The following is a 17,358-nucleotide window of genomic DNA, read 5'->3' as shown; positions in this document are numbered from 1 at the left end:
TTCCTTTTTAGCTCACCTGGCCCCAAGGGCCAAGTGAGCTTTTCTCATCACTTGGCGTCTGTCATTGTCCATCTTCGGCATTAACTTTTTACATTTTGAACTTCTTCTAGAGAACCACTCAATGAAATTAAACCAAACTTGAGAGCCTTTAGTTTAAATTCCATGTCACATGAAATGAATGAGCAGAAAAAGCTTAACAAGACTAAAACAATCAATGCAATAAGATTCCCAATACATATTTGTTCTTGGGCCAATTTCAGTAGTGGATAAGAACTTAGAGAGAATGTAGTATTACAAAATATTCTGTGATTTTGAAACTTCATTACAGAGTTGTTGTATACACCAAAAACCCCTGATTGCATGGCTGTGTCAAGAGGTTTCAGTTCAGTGAATAAGTATCATGTAAGATAATAAAGTGATCAACACTTGCCTTAAATGTTACCAATATTCAACAACCGTATTTGCTTTATAAAGAAAACTGAACATACTAGTTCAAATAAAGGCAACAGTAGTATATGGCCGTTCAAAAGTCATATATTTATTTAAAGAAAACTAAAACTGACGAAAACAACAAAACACTGAATTGCAACAAAAACAAACGACAATGCAACATACATACAAACGAACTATTAGATAACAACTGCCGTGTTCCTAACTTGGTACGTGACATTTAAAGAAAAAATGGAGAGTTAAACTTGTTTTTTGTGGCTAGCCAAACCTCCTCGCTTTATGGCAATTTCACATACACATCTAAAATGATATGATATGACGGGAATACAGTACCAATAAATGCAAAAACACCCAAGACAGATAAATATAAGTAAATGGACAACAAATATAAGATAAAAAAATCAATAATTCAAACAAACCCGACGACAAATCAAGCTTTATACAAAACACAACATTAGATTCGAAGGCTAAGCAATGCGAATCCAACACCAACTGCGAATGCGCGACTCCTGGGACATCCAGAACGGTAATCAGATCCTACCTCACATGTGCCATCCATCCCCAAACAAACAAAAATTGAGGAACAAATCATGGTAACAAATGATAAACAAATCGTATGATTTCTTTGTGATTTAAAAGTGATAAAATTTCACATGCAAATGAGCTAACAAATCACAATAACAAATCACGAACAAATTGCTTACAATTCATAAGCAAATCATAAACAAATTGTCAAGAAATTGTTTTGAAATCATTAACAAATCAGAGGTAATTGCTTTCCTACTTTAAGCAAATCACAAACAGATTGTTTTCAAATCGGAAAGAAATTGTAAAGAAATTGTTATCAAATCTTTAACAAATCAGAAGTAAATCATATTCCTACCTCAAGCAAATCATAAACAAATTGTTTTCAAATTATTAAGAAATTATAAACAAATTGTTATCAAATCTTTAACAAATCAGAAGTAAATCATTTATTCCTACCTTAAGCAAATCATGAGCAAATCGTAAATAAATTGGCATCAATCAACAATTCACAGATTAAATCATTCACATCCAGATCAAACATATGTTCTGCCCCTGAAACCACTAAACTTTGAGGCGCAATTGTCTTCATTTTACTTTAAATAGCTACTCCTCTAATTGTAAAAAGGAATACTATCTTTGGTTGCGGTGGGGGCGAATTGTTCACTCTGTGTAAGTTTCTCTTACTTCTCTCCCGAATTTGACTATAACGAAATTTGAAAAAACATGGGCAACCACGTGTACTTAGTAGAATGATGTCGAATAGGTGATGGCTCTTAGTCTTGGTCCAAATCTGCTATATTGTTATATAGCTTTGCCCATTTTGCCCGGGACCTGGTTAGTAAACATCATGCACAATTAAAACATTAAACTTGCCAGTGTATTATGTCTGACACTGCTGGCTCTAGAAGCCAGTCTTTAAATGAATGTTTCCATCTGTTTACACATCTTTTACACATTTTTATTTTGAAAATTAATCCTTACAGTACAAAATTATCATGTTTATAATGAGTTACTGAAATGCACAGTTTCTAAATCTTAATGGTTAACGTTTGAATAGTATTAGTTGAATATGTGAAATTATAAATATAGAGATTCCTTACCACTGTCATCTTTCATACACTGAATAAAACCCCTCATCTTGCAACCTTCTTTGTTCGGTTAATATAGAACAGTATTTGAAATTTGAATTTGACCTCAACCGGAAGTTAGAGAGAAAGATAAACAAAGAAAATTGGAATGCATTAACATTTTATTCATTGTAGCAAATCATCAATGAATCACACCATGATAGCTAACAAAGTTAACAAATCATTTTCAAATCATTTCATATGATATTCTAAGTTAACAAATCATTTTCAAATCATTTCATATGATATTCTAAGTTAACAAATCATTTTCAAATCATTTCATATGATATTCTAAGTTAACAAATCATAACGAAATCACACCAATCTAGCTCACAAAGTTTACAAATCTCTTTCAAATCATTTCATACGATATTCAAAGTAAACAAATCATAAAGAAATCACACTAAAACAGAAACAAATTGCTTACAAATCATACAGTAGAAAGAAATCGCAAAGAAATCAGTTTTAGGGAATTTGGAAAATTCTGATTTGTTTATGATTTGTTTAATGAATCGCAAGCAAATGGTACTAACAAATCGCAGAATCACGATTTGAAAGAGATTTGAATACGATTGAAAGCAATTTGTTCATTTATTTTTCTGTTTGGGTCGTGTTGCTCACGAAAAGAACAATTCGGGTGATATTATAATCGAGAAAATATTGATGGAATCTTTAATAGTAACGACAATTGAAATAGAATCGTGGTCATCTTCGGAAGATATTCCATTAAATTCAACCAGATCATGATGGCGTAAAATAATGAAGATTTTAATTGCATAAAAAAAACCTAAGAAAATACTTGTTTTTCATCAAAAACTAAATGATCCTAAATAGAAGAACAGAAACCATCATGCATAAAAACAAATACAAATTAAATTTATAACAATTTCCCCCCGAAGGATGTAACAAAATATTTAAAAAGTAAGGATGACTTTATTTGTAATAGAACAGCATCACCAGTAACACGTGATGATAATGACGTGTAAAATTTGACAGACGTGTAACATGAATTGTCAGTAGACTATGGTATATTAATGGCATGGTTTCAGTATTATTTATTGCTTCAATTTACTATGAAATTCCCTGAATACAGTCATCCTATGATTTGATCCAATTAAAATGGCTGTTTTCCAACATTTATAAGTATATGGGTGTAGAACTTGTGTCTAGTCAACTTCTCCACAGAGTAATTGGCATTGTTCAGTCCATCAAGAAGGAATCTTTTGTTAACACCACTCAACAGTTTAATCCTGTAAAAATAATTATATATGTCAAACTTTTATACTGTTAATAGAACATGTAGAAGTGTAGTATGTCATATTATCACTAAATGTTCCTGACTTCTTATAGGCATTTTCTTATGTAGATTGGCAGACAATCGGCTAACGTATGGAAACCAATTGTGCTCCTTCTATTGTCGACAAAAGTATGATATTAATTTTACTTATTTGAACATTTCATTTCTGTGTAGCAACATTTCAGCAACTACTTATAAATATCCGTGAATTCCTTCGATATGTATCACACCGAGACTTGCGTTTGAACTGATGATTTCCTGAAAACAAAGTTGTTGTGTATTAGGAATTTATTGATCCAAGGGTTTCAAATCACAAAGGCGAGTCATCCAGTTAAACATTTTACGAACGGTTTCATGATTTAGTTGACTGTTTAGGAATACTCGCGTCGTTATCAAAACATCATAAGTGAAGTGCGGTTGAGCTGTGTGTGTGTTTCCTCATGAAGTTTCTCTAAAGTCTAATATTTTTGCTGTTTCGTTTACCCAAAAGAATAGTGACATCGCCACTATGGTAACTATGTAGTTAAATAATAATTTGAATTAACCTGGAATTCCACTTTGCAGGAACTTGTTTCTTGTGGCGCAGCATTTTATATCTTGCAATATTTTTTGGTGGTCTTAGAATTCGCAATCCAGCCAGTTTAATTCTGTAAAACAAATACTTATAAACATTAAAAAAAAAGAATGTGCTCTGGTTTAAGATACATCCCTGCAACATAACATGTAAAATAGAAATATAATAAACAAATGAAACTAATATGCCGTGTAATTTAAGAGACTTTTATAGTTTGAATTGATATTTGTTTTTCAATTTTCCATGGATAACCGAACTCTTGATTATAACGGTTAGATATAAGACAAAATTTAATGGAATCGGTGACAAGAAGTGATTTCACGCATTATTTCAATTCGGTTCTTAGGAATTTATATGAATATCAAATTATCTTCATTACCTGTAGGCCATATCATCATCTTCACCTCCCCATCCCCAAAACTCGTTAGAAAAACCATTTACAGTCTCGAATTGTTCTTTTCTCATAGCCAGAACTCCGCCAACCAACATCTCATACTGCAATCTATGTAATAATATAGAAACGTTTACAAATGTTTACACGTTATAGTATAGAAATAATATTGTGCTGGTTAAATAAGGCGCCTAACAAATCAGAACAAGTGAAACACGATTATTTGCAACTGTAGGTCCTTTTGATGACTGTATAATATGTTTTGCCTGCTTGTCGTCATATTGCTTTCGATCGTGAAGTAGTCTGATTGTCCGTTGGTTGATTCTTTTTCCTTCTTATTTACAAATCGTGTTCACTCTTTTTGTTAAAATTTCTGACAAGTTGACTGTTTTGCCAGAACATTGTAAAATGTTCAAGATTTGAATAACACAAATTAAAGTCATAATTAAAAGTTTGAATTCCGAATTTCATCTTATCGGTTTTAAAAGAGTTTTCGATTGATAAAAAAGTAAAATAACATTCATTCAATTAAATAACAAAAAGCGAACAGATTTCATCTTTTTTAAAGTTGAAGACGAACCACGGTCCACTTAACATAAAAAAAAGAACAAGGAACCCAAACTCGTCCAGCCAGATACTAGTGAGGAGCATAGTTTTTCCTTCACTAGTGGAAACCATTGTGTTGCTAATTACGATAATAAGTCATCAAAACAGTCGAAACATATCGTTGGTGAGTTTTTTTTTTTTTTTTTTTTTTTTTTTTAATTTTCATCTTTTTTAACTGTCTACTAAATTATAATTTGGTTCCGGTGCTTTCGTGTATGTTCGTCTATCAGGAAATGCAAGCTCTAGAAAATGTATCGTCAATGATTGTTTGATACTCTAAATAGTAAAAAATGCACAAAAAACGAACTCCTAGGGAAATTGCAGACAGGGAGTCTATTATCAATAGTAATGCCAATTCCTGACTTGGAAAAGTCATTTTCTTACAAAGAAAATGGTTGATTCTACTGGTTTTATATGTAAATGCAGGTACAGCTTTTTCTGTATCAGTAGGATCCATTATTTCAAGTTCAATGATGTAGACGCGATGAGCATCACCACCAACCAAATTAGTCAATGAGAGGTCATTGCATGATTTGCAGATTGTGAGGTTATATAGTTCACAATGCTAACATCTCTAATCTTCCTTTTATAAATCGGGATACTAGTGTTTAGTGAAGAGAAATCAAATGTACTATACCTTTGTATATTTGTAAAGTATATTTTACACGAGAAGAAGAACACGTATTGCATATACATGATCTTTAAAATGAGTTAAAAAATCTGATTCATATCACACTTCAGGTAACCTCATCATGGTTTTTATTACTGATTTGATTGGGAAATAGGTTTCGGGCAACATTTGACAGGGCAAGCATTATCAGTCCTTCTAGGGACAATTGTTTAAATTTGACTTGAACAAATCTTAGTCTGAAGTTGAATTCCAAGGACAATTTAACATATGATGGCATATTTTTGCCACCTTAGAACCTTAGATAGTTTGTATAGTCATTTAATCTGTAATAAGACCGATTGTGTCCTAATCGCCGTTGTAACATTATTATGTCGATGCACCTAGTTTAGTACATTTTGGGGATTTCCTCAGTTTTTATCAGTACCTTGAATCTATTACGAGATTCCAACATAGGTAAATTACTAACGCCATGAATAATTTTCATACTTGATGGATTTTCATATATTTCTCCCCCCCCCCCCCCCCCCCCCCCCAAAAAAAAATAGTTACATACTTCTTAATGTATCACTGTTTAGTAGATGAATGAATAAAACAAGATCAGATAGACAGAATATACTTCTACTTTTTATATCACAAAACTACTGTACTCCGAGGAAAATTCAAAACGGAAAGTATCTGATCTAATGGCCAAATCAAAAGCTCAAACACACCAAAATAATGGACAACAATCGTCATATTCCTGACTTGGTACAGGCATTTTCTTAAGTAAAAAATGGTGAATCAAACCTGATTTTATCGTAAGCTTAACCTCCTACTTGTTTGACAGTCGCATAAATTCTATTATATCGACAACGATGTATGAACAAAACAATCAGGCATAAGAGGTAAAAATGTTAAGAATAGGGGTTCTGCAGTCAGCATTATGTGATTATATTAATCACTGTAAATTAAACAATTAAATATGTAAATAAACATTTACCATGGCACAATCACAAAATAACATTATGTATAAGTACAGAGCCACGTCAGATGTCATATAACAAAATTCCATTCTCAATTTCAAATTGCTAAAGTCTTTTACTTTGTGTATTTATAAAACTCAAATATTTCAATAAAACTGTAAGTGAAAAACTACTGATAACAAAATAATGTAGATTTTAGGACAAATGAAGTAAACGGATGTTGTGATCTATCATTGGGACGTAATTGTCAAAGGCTGGATGAGATTATTTCTATTTTACCATTTGTTTTCGGCTTTGGTATTGAACAAGACAAACTTTTTCTATCACGCGGATTTATCTATTGATTATCTATGCATCTTTCCCTTCGCTTTTCACAACAATTGGATTCTGTCGTGTTTTTTGTTTAGTAATCAATTTATGAATCTATTTCAATGACCATCCTACCATTTCTGCAATCATTTGAAATATTTGTTATTTCATATCACCCTCTAATAATTAGTCTGGCATTGATTGGGACAAGTTAAAGAAGGACATAAAGCAAAACTAAATCAGATGGTCTCTAGAGATCTGCTTGTCTGATGAAATTTGTCTATCAATCTTTCTAAATATTGATATGTCTTTATCATTTGAACTATTCTTTTGACAGCCACAAAAACATAGGTTAACACAATATTACCAATAGCTGAACTGTGATCGGTCAACACGTCTAAATGATTAAACAGTTATTTAGGCTATACATAACGATAATTGTATTTCTGAGTTTCGCATATACTAACATGTTTTTAAGTATATTCTGTCATCTCATATTTTTATAAACCTCTCCTGGACACTCAGTTATCGAGTAGACAATGTTATCAATATCAGGCATTCCATCGTCACCAACTACACACGTTGTACATGACTGTGTAAACCGTGCATAATTTGATAAGCTTTTTTATACTGGACTGACCTTTTTTTTTTTATCATCCCTGTTTATATTAGACTGAATTATTTTATAATGCCTATTAATGCTGGCATATATTTTGCTACTAATGTTTATGTCAGACAGATTGTTTGTTTTGTCTCTAATTCCTTGTTTAAACTCGTTACAGCTGTCAAGTTACAATTTCTTTCTTTACTTTTTAAATTGTGTCAGCTTTTCTTGCTGAACGTTTGCATTCATGTTAAATTTAGTAGTCGACATACTGCAGTATGATTTGTAGACACAGGCACTCGTCTCAGAAAAAAAAATCCTATATTCCTTTATATAACATATAAAGGTATATAGGGAAAACAATTCTGAGACGAGTGCCTGTGTTTGTAGATCATGTTTTACTATTAATGCTATCTTCTAATAACATTATATGGGATCAAGATCAAAATTTGCAATACAGTTAAAATTAAAGTTCTTTTAAATTGCTATCTTATAAAAGTCTTCATTACATAATATCAATTACGTTGCTCTAAGAATAACTTTCATGCTATAATTTCATAGAAAATTACATAGGATGAAAATGCAATTGAAGGATGTTAATTATATTTGAGAGAAAGGAAAGACCGTAAAATTTAATAAGTTTTCCTCAGAACATTGATGTGAAGCCATATTTGTTTTCTGTAACATGCATTTCAATCTATTTTTACTCCTCGTAAATGAGATTTTAAAGATAAACTTGCCTGCAGAAAAGGAATAATACTTTAATGTCTTTCTAGTAATTTTCCAAAATTTCAATTATTTTTGACAGTTTTGTTTCTTTTTAAGAACACACGCAATGGAACAGACGCAGATGCAAATTTGTCTATAGTCAATGTAAGAAAGAACCTTTTCTCTTGACAAATTAATGTATTAAATATAAAACCAAAAAAACCCAATTTTTTGGAAATATTTAGCACTCGAACCTATTTCACCTAACATAGTACAATAAATTAAATGAAAACTGTATGTGCAAGCCCACTGCCTGCTATAGTTCAGTGGTTGTTTTTGTTTGTGCTTGTCGTGATTGTGTTTCGTACATTGTTTTCAGCATTTAGAAGGCAGTTGCTTTGCCAGTTTAATGTTTTTTTGCTTCTAACTACATTTTCATCCTTATGATTTTAATAGCTGTTTGTACTCATTGTTAAAGACCAAAAGATGACCTGTACTCGTTCATATCTTTGCCATTTAGTCTTTGGATATAATTGTCTCATTTTGACAAACCACATCTTTTATATTTGATTAATATGTGTCAACTACTCCACGTTTTATTACATACCTGTAATTCATCTCATCAATTGCAACAGAGAGGTGTGTTGGTTGCCATGGACACGGATAAATGTTTCTATCGTCTTCAGGAATTAAATCTACATCATGAAAGACCACACAATGGCCGCTAAATAGTTTGGTTGATTCGATGAACGCGGCATTCATAAGTTTACCTTTGTTGAAAGTTTCGTTTCCAGCCTATAATAAAAAAAAATGCTACAATTAGAGGTATTTGATTATTTGAACACAATTTTAAATCTGGAATCATTTGTTGATTTCTTGGCGTCCAATGACAAAACGTTCATGCATAACGAGGAAAAGAACAATAATACTAATCGATATGATCTGATAAATGTGAGACCATAATTAAAGATGTGAAATTGAGAGTTTTTGGTGGGTTTCATGATGTTTAGTCTTTAGTTTTCTATGTTGTATCTTGTGTACTAATATTTGTCTATTTGTCTTTTTCCTGTATGGGCATGGCGTTCTCAAGTTATTTTCGATCTATGAGTTTTACTGTCCCTCTGGTATCTTTCTTCCATCTTTAAGACTGTCACTTTAAATGTTAGTTGGATCTACCGCTTAAAAGGTTTTGAAATTGACAGTAAATGTGAGAGTGCATGGCATTTATCCTGATATAAGGCGTCGGGTTGAACTCTTGCAATTCAGACATGGCTGCGTATTAGTACATCCCATACAGCAAAAACGGCGTCCAATCTTGAGCATGGTCCCATTCATTTGACGCGCAGTTCGGGGTGTCCTGTGTTGTCGTTGATTCATGGGAGAAGTCCGTTATTATTCTGTGATTTACTTGTTGTAATGTATCATTTTTTATGTTTTCTATTTGCTGAGGGTTTTTACGTATGTTTGTACTGTATTCCTGTCTTGTAGTGTTGGCATTGTAGCGTGTTTTGTTTTTATTAACATTGCCATAGTTTGGGACTTTAGACTAGCAATAAAACCAGGTTTGACCCATTTATTTCTTAAAATGTCCCTAGCAAGTCAGGAATATGGCAGTTATTACCAAATAGTTTGTTTCTATAGATGTTGATGATTGTTTTCGTTGCTCTTCAGTACTTCTGTTTTCCGTTGTTTTCCTTTGATTGTTGATATGTTTACCTAAGTGTTAGTTTGTAATCTGGATTTGTTTTCCCATAGTCGATTTATGACTATTGAACAGGGTATACTAATGTTGTTTTTTTACAACGATATAACAAGAAGCCAATCTTGCTGTTTTCGAATGTCTTTTCATCAACATAAAGCAAATCACTGTAGCAACTATCTAATATGGATTGAAGAGGTTTTATTTGGTTTGATTCAATGCAATAGCATGTATTGTTCCATTTGTGAAGTACCACTGCGAATTAAAATTCCTTAAGTGTTTATCTAAGTTGTTTGTACAAGGACTTTGTTTGGTCCTTTTATAGGAAAAAAAATTAATGGGAAAATATGATATTAGGCATGTTGGTTTTTTATGATTAATTTCATTTTGGAAAACTCGAAGAATTCTTAATTTCTTACTCATCAAACGAATGGACAATTGTCATATACCTGACTTAGTTGAGGCATTTAAGCGAATGTTCTTTAAAATTTCGTGCGGTGAACTGTAGTTGTTGATGTAAGTCTTGTTTGATTATGTGCACTTGTGCCATTGCTAACTATAGCCCTTTTCTCTATTTTGATGAGTTAAACACAAAATTTGCAGATGAATAAGAATCAATCATACAATAATACAAAATAAAAATGTGAAACAGCACAAGAGATTTTCAATGCTCATTTTAGATTATCTCAATTAAATCATTTATATATGTATGACATATGTATATTTACACTCTTACTTGTTCAGCTACAATAATCCTGAACTCTATATGCTGTCTTTTCAACATTGGTATTATGTAACGAAGTAATATACAGAGGTGCTGTTGTCTGTCCCTGTATGGTATGATAAAAATGAGAGCATGACGAGAACAGTTATTGGATCGCCAGTGACCACCATCTTCAACATCAGAATGGAATGTTTTTAAAAAGTGAATTGCTTCATCACAGAGTAATACATTGTTGATAGGTATCTGGCCGTCTGGAGAAAAAAAAATAGGAAATCAATGATCATTGAATATTTTTGTCATTAAGAAAAAGGCATCGCTATAAAATAAATAATTAAGTGTTATGTTGTAATGAGTAAACAGGTTGAAAGCAGCAAATTAAAAAAATAAGTGCATTTATTCCTAAAGAACTTATAAAAATTATATTAAAATAATTCTTAAAGAAGCTTATTATTTAAGGTAATTGCACATATTTCGAAAAAAATGTATTTTCCCCCCTAAAGGACCATGATATTTTGGAATTAAAGCTTAAAACGATAGTCGACTCGAACAAAAAATAGAGAAAAAAAAATTAACTTTGCACATCAAAGTTATTTTGTAAAATCTATTCCACTTTTTAAAAAAATGTGCCATTCAAGTATAAAGCGTTTATTCAAATAATTGTTGCCTGTGGCTATATATCCCTCATATGAGGTATAGATGCTCGTTTAAAGTGCTCTACTCCATATGGCGTCTTGTGTCCAATCTATTTGATAGCCTTCAATAAAACAGAAACGTCCTCTTCCAAAAAGTTTTTTTACTATACTATAAATCTTGAAAGAATTTTCAAATTTTCGATTAAATTCAAAGCTTTACTTCATTTTTATCTTTTTTGAAGCTATCTTTTGAACGAAACTATTTTTTTAGGAACTGAATTTTAGATATTTAAGAAGTCGTATTAAATCGGCTAAATTGATTGTACTACTTACCTAGTTTTTCCAATACTTTACACTCATTGTCGAAATTTTGTCTCGATGGTAAATGTTCTGTATCAGCAGAATTCGTAATCCTTGTTGAGTTATTACTTAATTCTTTCATAATCTTTTTGAATCTTTGTCTATTTATTTCATATTGAGCAACACGTTGGTACTGTCTTAATTTCATGGAAGCTCGTGCTTCTCTGTTATATTTTACATCAACATGTTTGGTATTAAAATGTATTCCGTGTTCATTAAAGGTCTCCTGTGTTTGATTTGAAGTAGTGCAGATCTCATAAAGAGTAAGAACTGCAGATAATAGGAATGTGAATAAACAGATTGATTTGATAAAGCCTTTCCGAAATAACATAATGCATGGTTGCTTATTTTCATCTCGACTCTGGAAATATATTTCACATTCAACCTTTCTTTTTACTTTGTAAGTATATTATTGCAAAAAGCATATGTTATTGAAGCAAACGTTTGACATGCTATTAGCAGCAATCAACTAGTCTTTCCGCTTTCCGAGATGAATAATTTTCTCCAACAAACACTCCCGATAACATCAATCAAGCATATAATGGGTTAACTATCAAATTTTCATATTACTTTCGGTATCAATATCTTGGGATCATCTTATATCGATTTGTCACAAGAAACTCGTAGTGTCACTAACTTCTCAATAATTCTGTGGCCATCACACGTCCAAATGAACCGCACATTCGTGATTAAATCTGAAGATTTATTGAAGTCAGAGAAGTATACAAAGATATTCACTACTGCAAGCTAATAAGTTTTATCATTTGTATTGTGAGCACGTAATTCTATTTCAAATTTCTATTATAGTCTGCGTTAAGGAGTTCAATTCTTACTTACGTAAATGGTCGGAGCATCGTATAAGAATGTAAATCGAAAGCATCCAAAATTCCAATTTAACAAAGTAGACAGTATTTTAAATTGCTTTGGTAAGAAATAGATACAGCTGTTGATAACCAAATACAAAATAAAAATAGACAGAAAATACTGAAGTATCTATCTCGTAGTCATGATCTTGTGCGCGATAAAAAAAAATCAAAAATCATCAGTTCTATAAAGACAGACAACACATCGGTCAAATAGAGGGGACAACAAATGACAACCAGAGCCCTACACAAAACATCATAATTGTCAAAAGAGTGAGAACAAAAAAAAGTGAGCCATCAAAAATCACATTACAGACAACACCATGACAAACAAAAATAATTAAGATGACAAACAAAAACAAAACATTGATATTTTTTTAAGTGAGCAGAGCGAACCCAAATAAAAAAGTAAAGTTCGTCACAAAACGCATGTGCTCCGGAAGGGTAAACAGTCATTTGATAATGTGCAGAAATATTGCAAAATACTAAAGGAGTAACTGTCGAGGGGTTGTTAGACTTTGATGTGTTTGATTACTAGTACTTTCTTAAAGTCACTTCTCTATCTATCTATCTGATATAGCGTAGTTAAAGGACTAAACTGTCTGAGGTTAATCGATAAAAATCGACTTCTGTCTGATGGCAGCTCTATAACATATGAAATCATAATATAAGTTTACACTGGATCTGACTTTTACAACAGCAATGAAACTCTATATATACAGTACCACAGAAATAGATGCATTGATTTTGAAAATGAACACAACATTTTAGTGCATATCGTCTTAGTAAAAAAATACAGTTTATTTGATTAGATTTGTTATGCTGCTAGAATTCTGCCTTCCTTATAAAAAGGAAATAAGTCAATATCAAATAAAGAGTATCTTTATAATTGAATAAAAGAGATACTATTAAGGTCAAAATTAACTAATCATTAAACGCTCACGGGAACAAATAACTGTTATTGGTAGCATATGTAAATAGATACAGGATAAGGCGAAACATAATCTAATTGTTTGTTCATGTTACTTTTGCAAACGGTTCAAAGGTGTCACTGCAATTTATCAATATCTAGGTGCATTTTATTCTGTTATGAAATGCAAAACTAAAAACAGATCTGACTTGTTTGAAGGGCATTTAAAACTGAAAATTCCACAAAATTCTACAAAATAAGCTAGGAAAAGTATGGCTAGGGAAGAGAACTATTTGGAGTGTTTTTAATGAGTAATTATTTTATAAACTATCATATGTTTAACATATTAGCACGACTGCTCGTCCATCAGCGTGAGGTAAACATTAATAGCTTTGTCGTTTACAGTTGTAATAAAGAGTGCACTGACCGATATGGAAAACCTCGAATTTACTTTAATTTATAATTGGATATTGATTCGATATTGAGTATTGCCTAATCTTTCAACACCTAAGTATACACGTGTAGTCTTCTACACGAAATGAAGTTTTTTTAGATGATAAATGTGTATAAACTACATATATTTGGTGGATTGGTTTTTAAAAAGACATTCGGTATTCCTATGTGAAACAACTGAGCATCTGTTCATACAGACTTGTTCCATTAATTGTATAAAGCATAATTCATACAGGAATTTTGAAGAATGGAAAGAAGACAACTTTACGTTCAATTCACATGCATGCACTTGTCTCAGATCCCCTCCATATAAAAAAAAAATCCGAGACAAGTGCCTGTGGTTCTATTAGTATATAGATGATGTCCTTTCACTAAATAATTCTAAGTTCGGTGACTATGTTGATCAATCATTATATGTTGGACCTTGAATTAAGACAACTAACTATATGCGTCATATCTGAACTTGATTCCCGGGATGAAGGTCGGTTGAAAACTAATTAAGGAGCTTTATGTAAAAAGACATGATTTCTAATTGTTAAAGAAAGGACTATGACGGTAAAGGACTGATTGTTTGTTTTTTAATCTTTGAAACAGATTTTCCCTAATAGACAAGAATTGACTTCCATTTTAATATAGAATATTCCATATTCTAAGGTTTAAAACAAATATTCTCTGAAACTGACATTATCAAGATGCTTAATTTCTTGAGTGACAACATATTTGTTACGTTTGGGGGACGTGTTTTTTCAACATTGTCGGCATTCCAATGGGCGGGCTGACTTCATACAGGAACTTCTGAGGAAGAAAGATAAACAAAATTAGCAATATCCTTTAACTTTATTTCCGCTATGTAGATGATGTTCTCTCACTAAATAATTCAAAATTTGGTGACTATGTTGAACGCATCTATCCCATCGAACTAGAGATAAAGGATACAACAGATACAGTTAAGTCGGCCTCATATCTTGACTTACATCTAGAAATTGACAATGAGGGTCAGTTGAAAACAAAACTTTACGACAAAAGAGATGATTTCAACTTGTGAACTTTCCACTTCTATGTAGCAACATTCAAGCACCGCTTGCATACAGAGTATATATCTCCTAATTGATACAATATTCCCGGGCTTGTATTTCCTATCATAATTTCCTTGATAGTGGGTTGCTGCTCACAAGGAAGCTTTTAAACCAAGAGTTCCAAATGCTGGAGTTGAAATCATCCCTTCGTAAATTTTACGGACCCCATCACGAGTTGGTTAACTGTTATGGAATAAACGATTCACAGGTGATATCGGATATGCTACTGATGTCGTAACTACAATCACCTTCCCTTTTCACGAATATGACCTACCAAATTAGACTATTTACCGGATTTGTAATAACATGAGCAACACGATGGGTGCCACATATGGAGCAGGATCTGTGTACCATTCCGGAGCACCTGAGATCACCCCAAGTTTTTGGTGGGATTCGTGTTGCTTAGTCTTTAGTTTTCTATGTTGTGTATTGTGTTCTATTTTTTGTCTTTTTATTTTCGATCTATGAGTCTGACTGTATATCTTTCTGGTATCTTTCGCACCTATTCAAAGCATCTACTTTTAGGCTGAAAGAATTTTCACCAAGCGATAAGTTCGAATTAATATAATAAATATTTCTTACATTCATCGGCAGTATTGTCAGATAAATATAAAATGTGTAAGGAAGATTTATTCTGAGAATTATTTTGATATATTTTTTTTTAATATCAATTCACATTATTCACTTTTAAAAAGGGAAAGTATGCTTGTTCTAAGTCAGTCCTTCATATTTTACTGTGTGTAATCTAATATGAAGGAGCTTAAGTAAAGTGTAAATGATTAGTTTATGAAGGTGTTGCAAAACTCATTAAAGATACCAGACTGTATAAACAATTAATGACCAAGGAGTGAAATATATGCTATCAGAATACCAATTTAGTAAACATTGATTTAAATGTTGTCTTCGTAACTTTCACTAATGAATAGTAATGTATATATGTGACAACTCTTTTCACTGAACTAGTACACATTTTGTTTAGTGACCAGCTGAAGCCTGCCTCCAGGTGCAAGATTTTCTCGCTGTATTGAAGACCTATTGGTAGCCATTGGCTGTTTTTTGTCTTTTATAGATCAGTTGTAGTTTCTTTGACACATTCACCATTTCCATTCTCAATTTTACAGAATGAAAAATTACAAATATTTAACAAGAATTTCACTTCATGGTATTTAATGAAAAAATTGTAATACTATCTTATAAACCAATATTTGAAATTGGTGACAAATAGCAGAATTCACAACCCTGTGTTAAATGCTATTAGTATTGAGACAATTTCCTTGGTCTGGTTTTGGCTTTATTGTTTGGTCCTGTTTGGTTTCATGTTTGTTTTAGGCTTTGAACTTTTAAATACGTTGGTCATAAGTATCACTGAAGAGACATTTATTGTCAAAATGTGCAACTGGTTTCAATAAAATTGAAATGGTAAATGTTTTTTTTTAAAGAATATTCATTTTTTGACTTCTTTTATTCCAAAATACAAATGAAATTTCATAGTTAAACAATGTTGATGAAAAGATTAAATTACATAAATAAATGCATACTTAAACCCTTTCCATAAACATATTGAAATACCCTTTTCCATTGTAATGATTTGTTATGAAAAACACCTGTGAAAAAAACTTTTTGAATGCATGTGATTTTATTTATTTCATTTTGGCTGCGTTCATTTTTCTGTTAGCCATGTTCATACTGAATTTTGGTAAATCTATTGTCAAGCCATAAGTACATGTAGGAAGCTCACAGTTTAAAAAGATGCTATAACTACAATCTTATAAAAATTGGACTTCTGCAGGAAAATAGGTAAAAATGGAATGATCCTAGCTGTAATGTTTAGTTTGAATATCCTGCATTGATTTTTTTACAACAAACTTTGTTGAAACTAAAAGAACTTGTTTTTTGGTATCATTCAATCGTTTTAACAATTTATTCTTTGATGTAGACACTCATAAAACTGTGTTCATCATGAATAACTATTTCTTTTTTTTTCCTTAAATATTATATATTATACTTATGTCATGGTCTTAATCAATCCATTCTACATTACATGCGGTTAATATTTAAGACAGATGAATTATAGAGCTTTCAATGGAAACAAAAATTAACACACATTTCCAACAATATTTCTAACTTAATTTTAAATTAGATTTTTCAAGTTAACAGTATTTTTCTAAAACTAATGAGGAATTGCATGCAATAAGTTTTCTATAAGATTTTTACAGCGCTAAGGTTTCAACCTTTTTCATTGTATTTAGAATACCGATAGAAAGTTAAAAGCATCAGCTTACATTACATTAATGCAATCATAATCTAATTCTCAGAACATTCAGAATAAAATCTGACAGAAAAAACAATTAAATTGAATCTAATTCAATACAATTATTTGATTAAAGGTTTTTATGCATCCCTTGTTATTCAAGCAAATATCCAATTTAGGATTTCATTATAGATCTACTCCTT

General features: G+C 31.6%; 1 protein-coding gene across 1 annotated transcript; it reads right to left on the bottom strand.

Annotated features, from left to right (window-relative positions):
• Positions 1-3,028: 3,028 nt before the first annotated feature.
• Positions 3,029-11,960, bottom strand: LOC143049345 (beta-1,4-N-acetylgalactosaminyltransferase bre-4-like). Its single transcript, XM_076223018.1, has 6 exons — positions 11,576-11,960; positions 10,623-10,861; positions 8,795-8,982; positions 4,356-4,478; positions 3,948-4,049; positions 3,029-3,355 (listed from the first exon to the last, which is right to left on the bottom strand). The coding sequence occupies exons 1-6, from the start codon at positions 11,931-11,933 to the stop codon at positions 3,220-3,222; spliced, it is 1,146 nt and encodes a 381-aa protein (XP_076079133.1). The 5' UTR covers positions 11,934-11,960; the 3' UTR covers positions 3,029-3,219.
• Between the last annotated feature and the right edge of the window lie 5,398 nt (positions 11,961-17,358).

Source organism: Mytilus galloprovincialis, chromosome 10 (genome assembly GCF_965363235.1).
Source record: "Mytilus galloprovincialis chromosome 10, xbMytGall1.hap1.1, whole genome shotgun sequence".
Lineage (NCBI taxonomy): Eukaryota > Metazoa > Mollusca > Bivalvia > Mytilida > Mytilidae > Mytilus > Mytilus galloprovincialis.
This window is presented reverse-complemented; position numbering and strand designations above follow the sequence as displayed.

Excerpts from the sequence above, each read along its gene's own strand:
- LOC143049345 (XM_076223018.1), bottom strand. The coding sequence starts at position 11,933 with ATGTTATTTCGGAAAGGCTTTATCAAATCAATCTGTTTATTCACATTC. Across the intron at positions 10,862-11,575 it reads TAAAGTATTGGAAAAACTAG|ACGGCCAGATACCTATCAAC; the intron begins GTAAGTAGTACA and ends TTTTTTCTCCAG. Across the intron at positions 8,983-10,622 it reads GGATTATTGTAGCTGAACAA|GCTGGAAACGAAACTTTCAA; the intron begins GTAAGAGTGTAA and ends TTTTTATTATAG.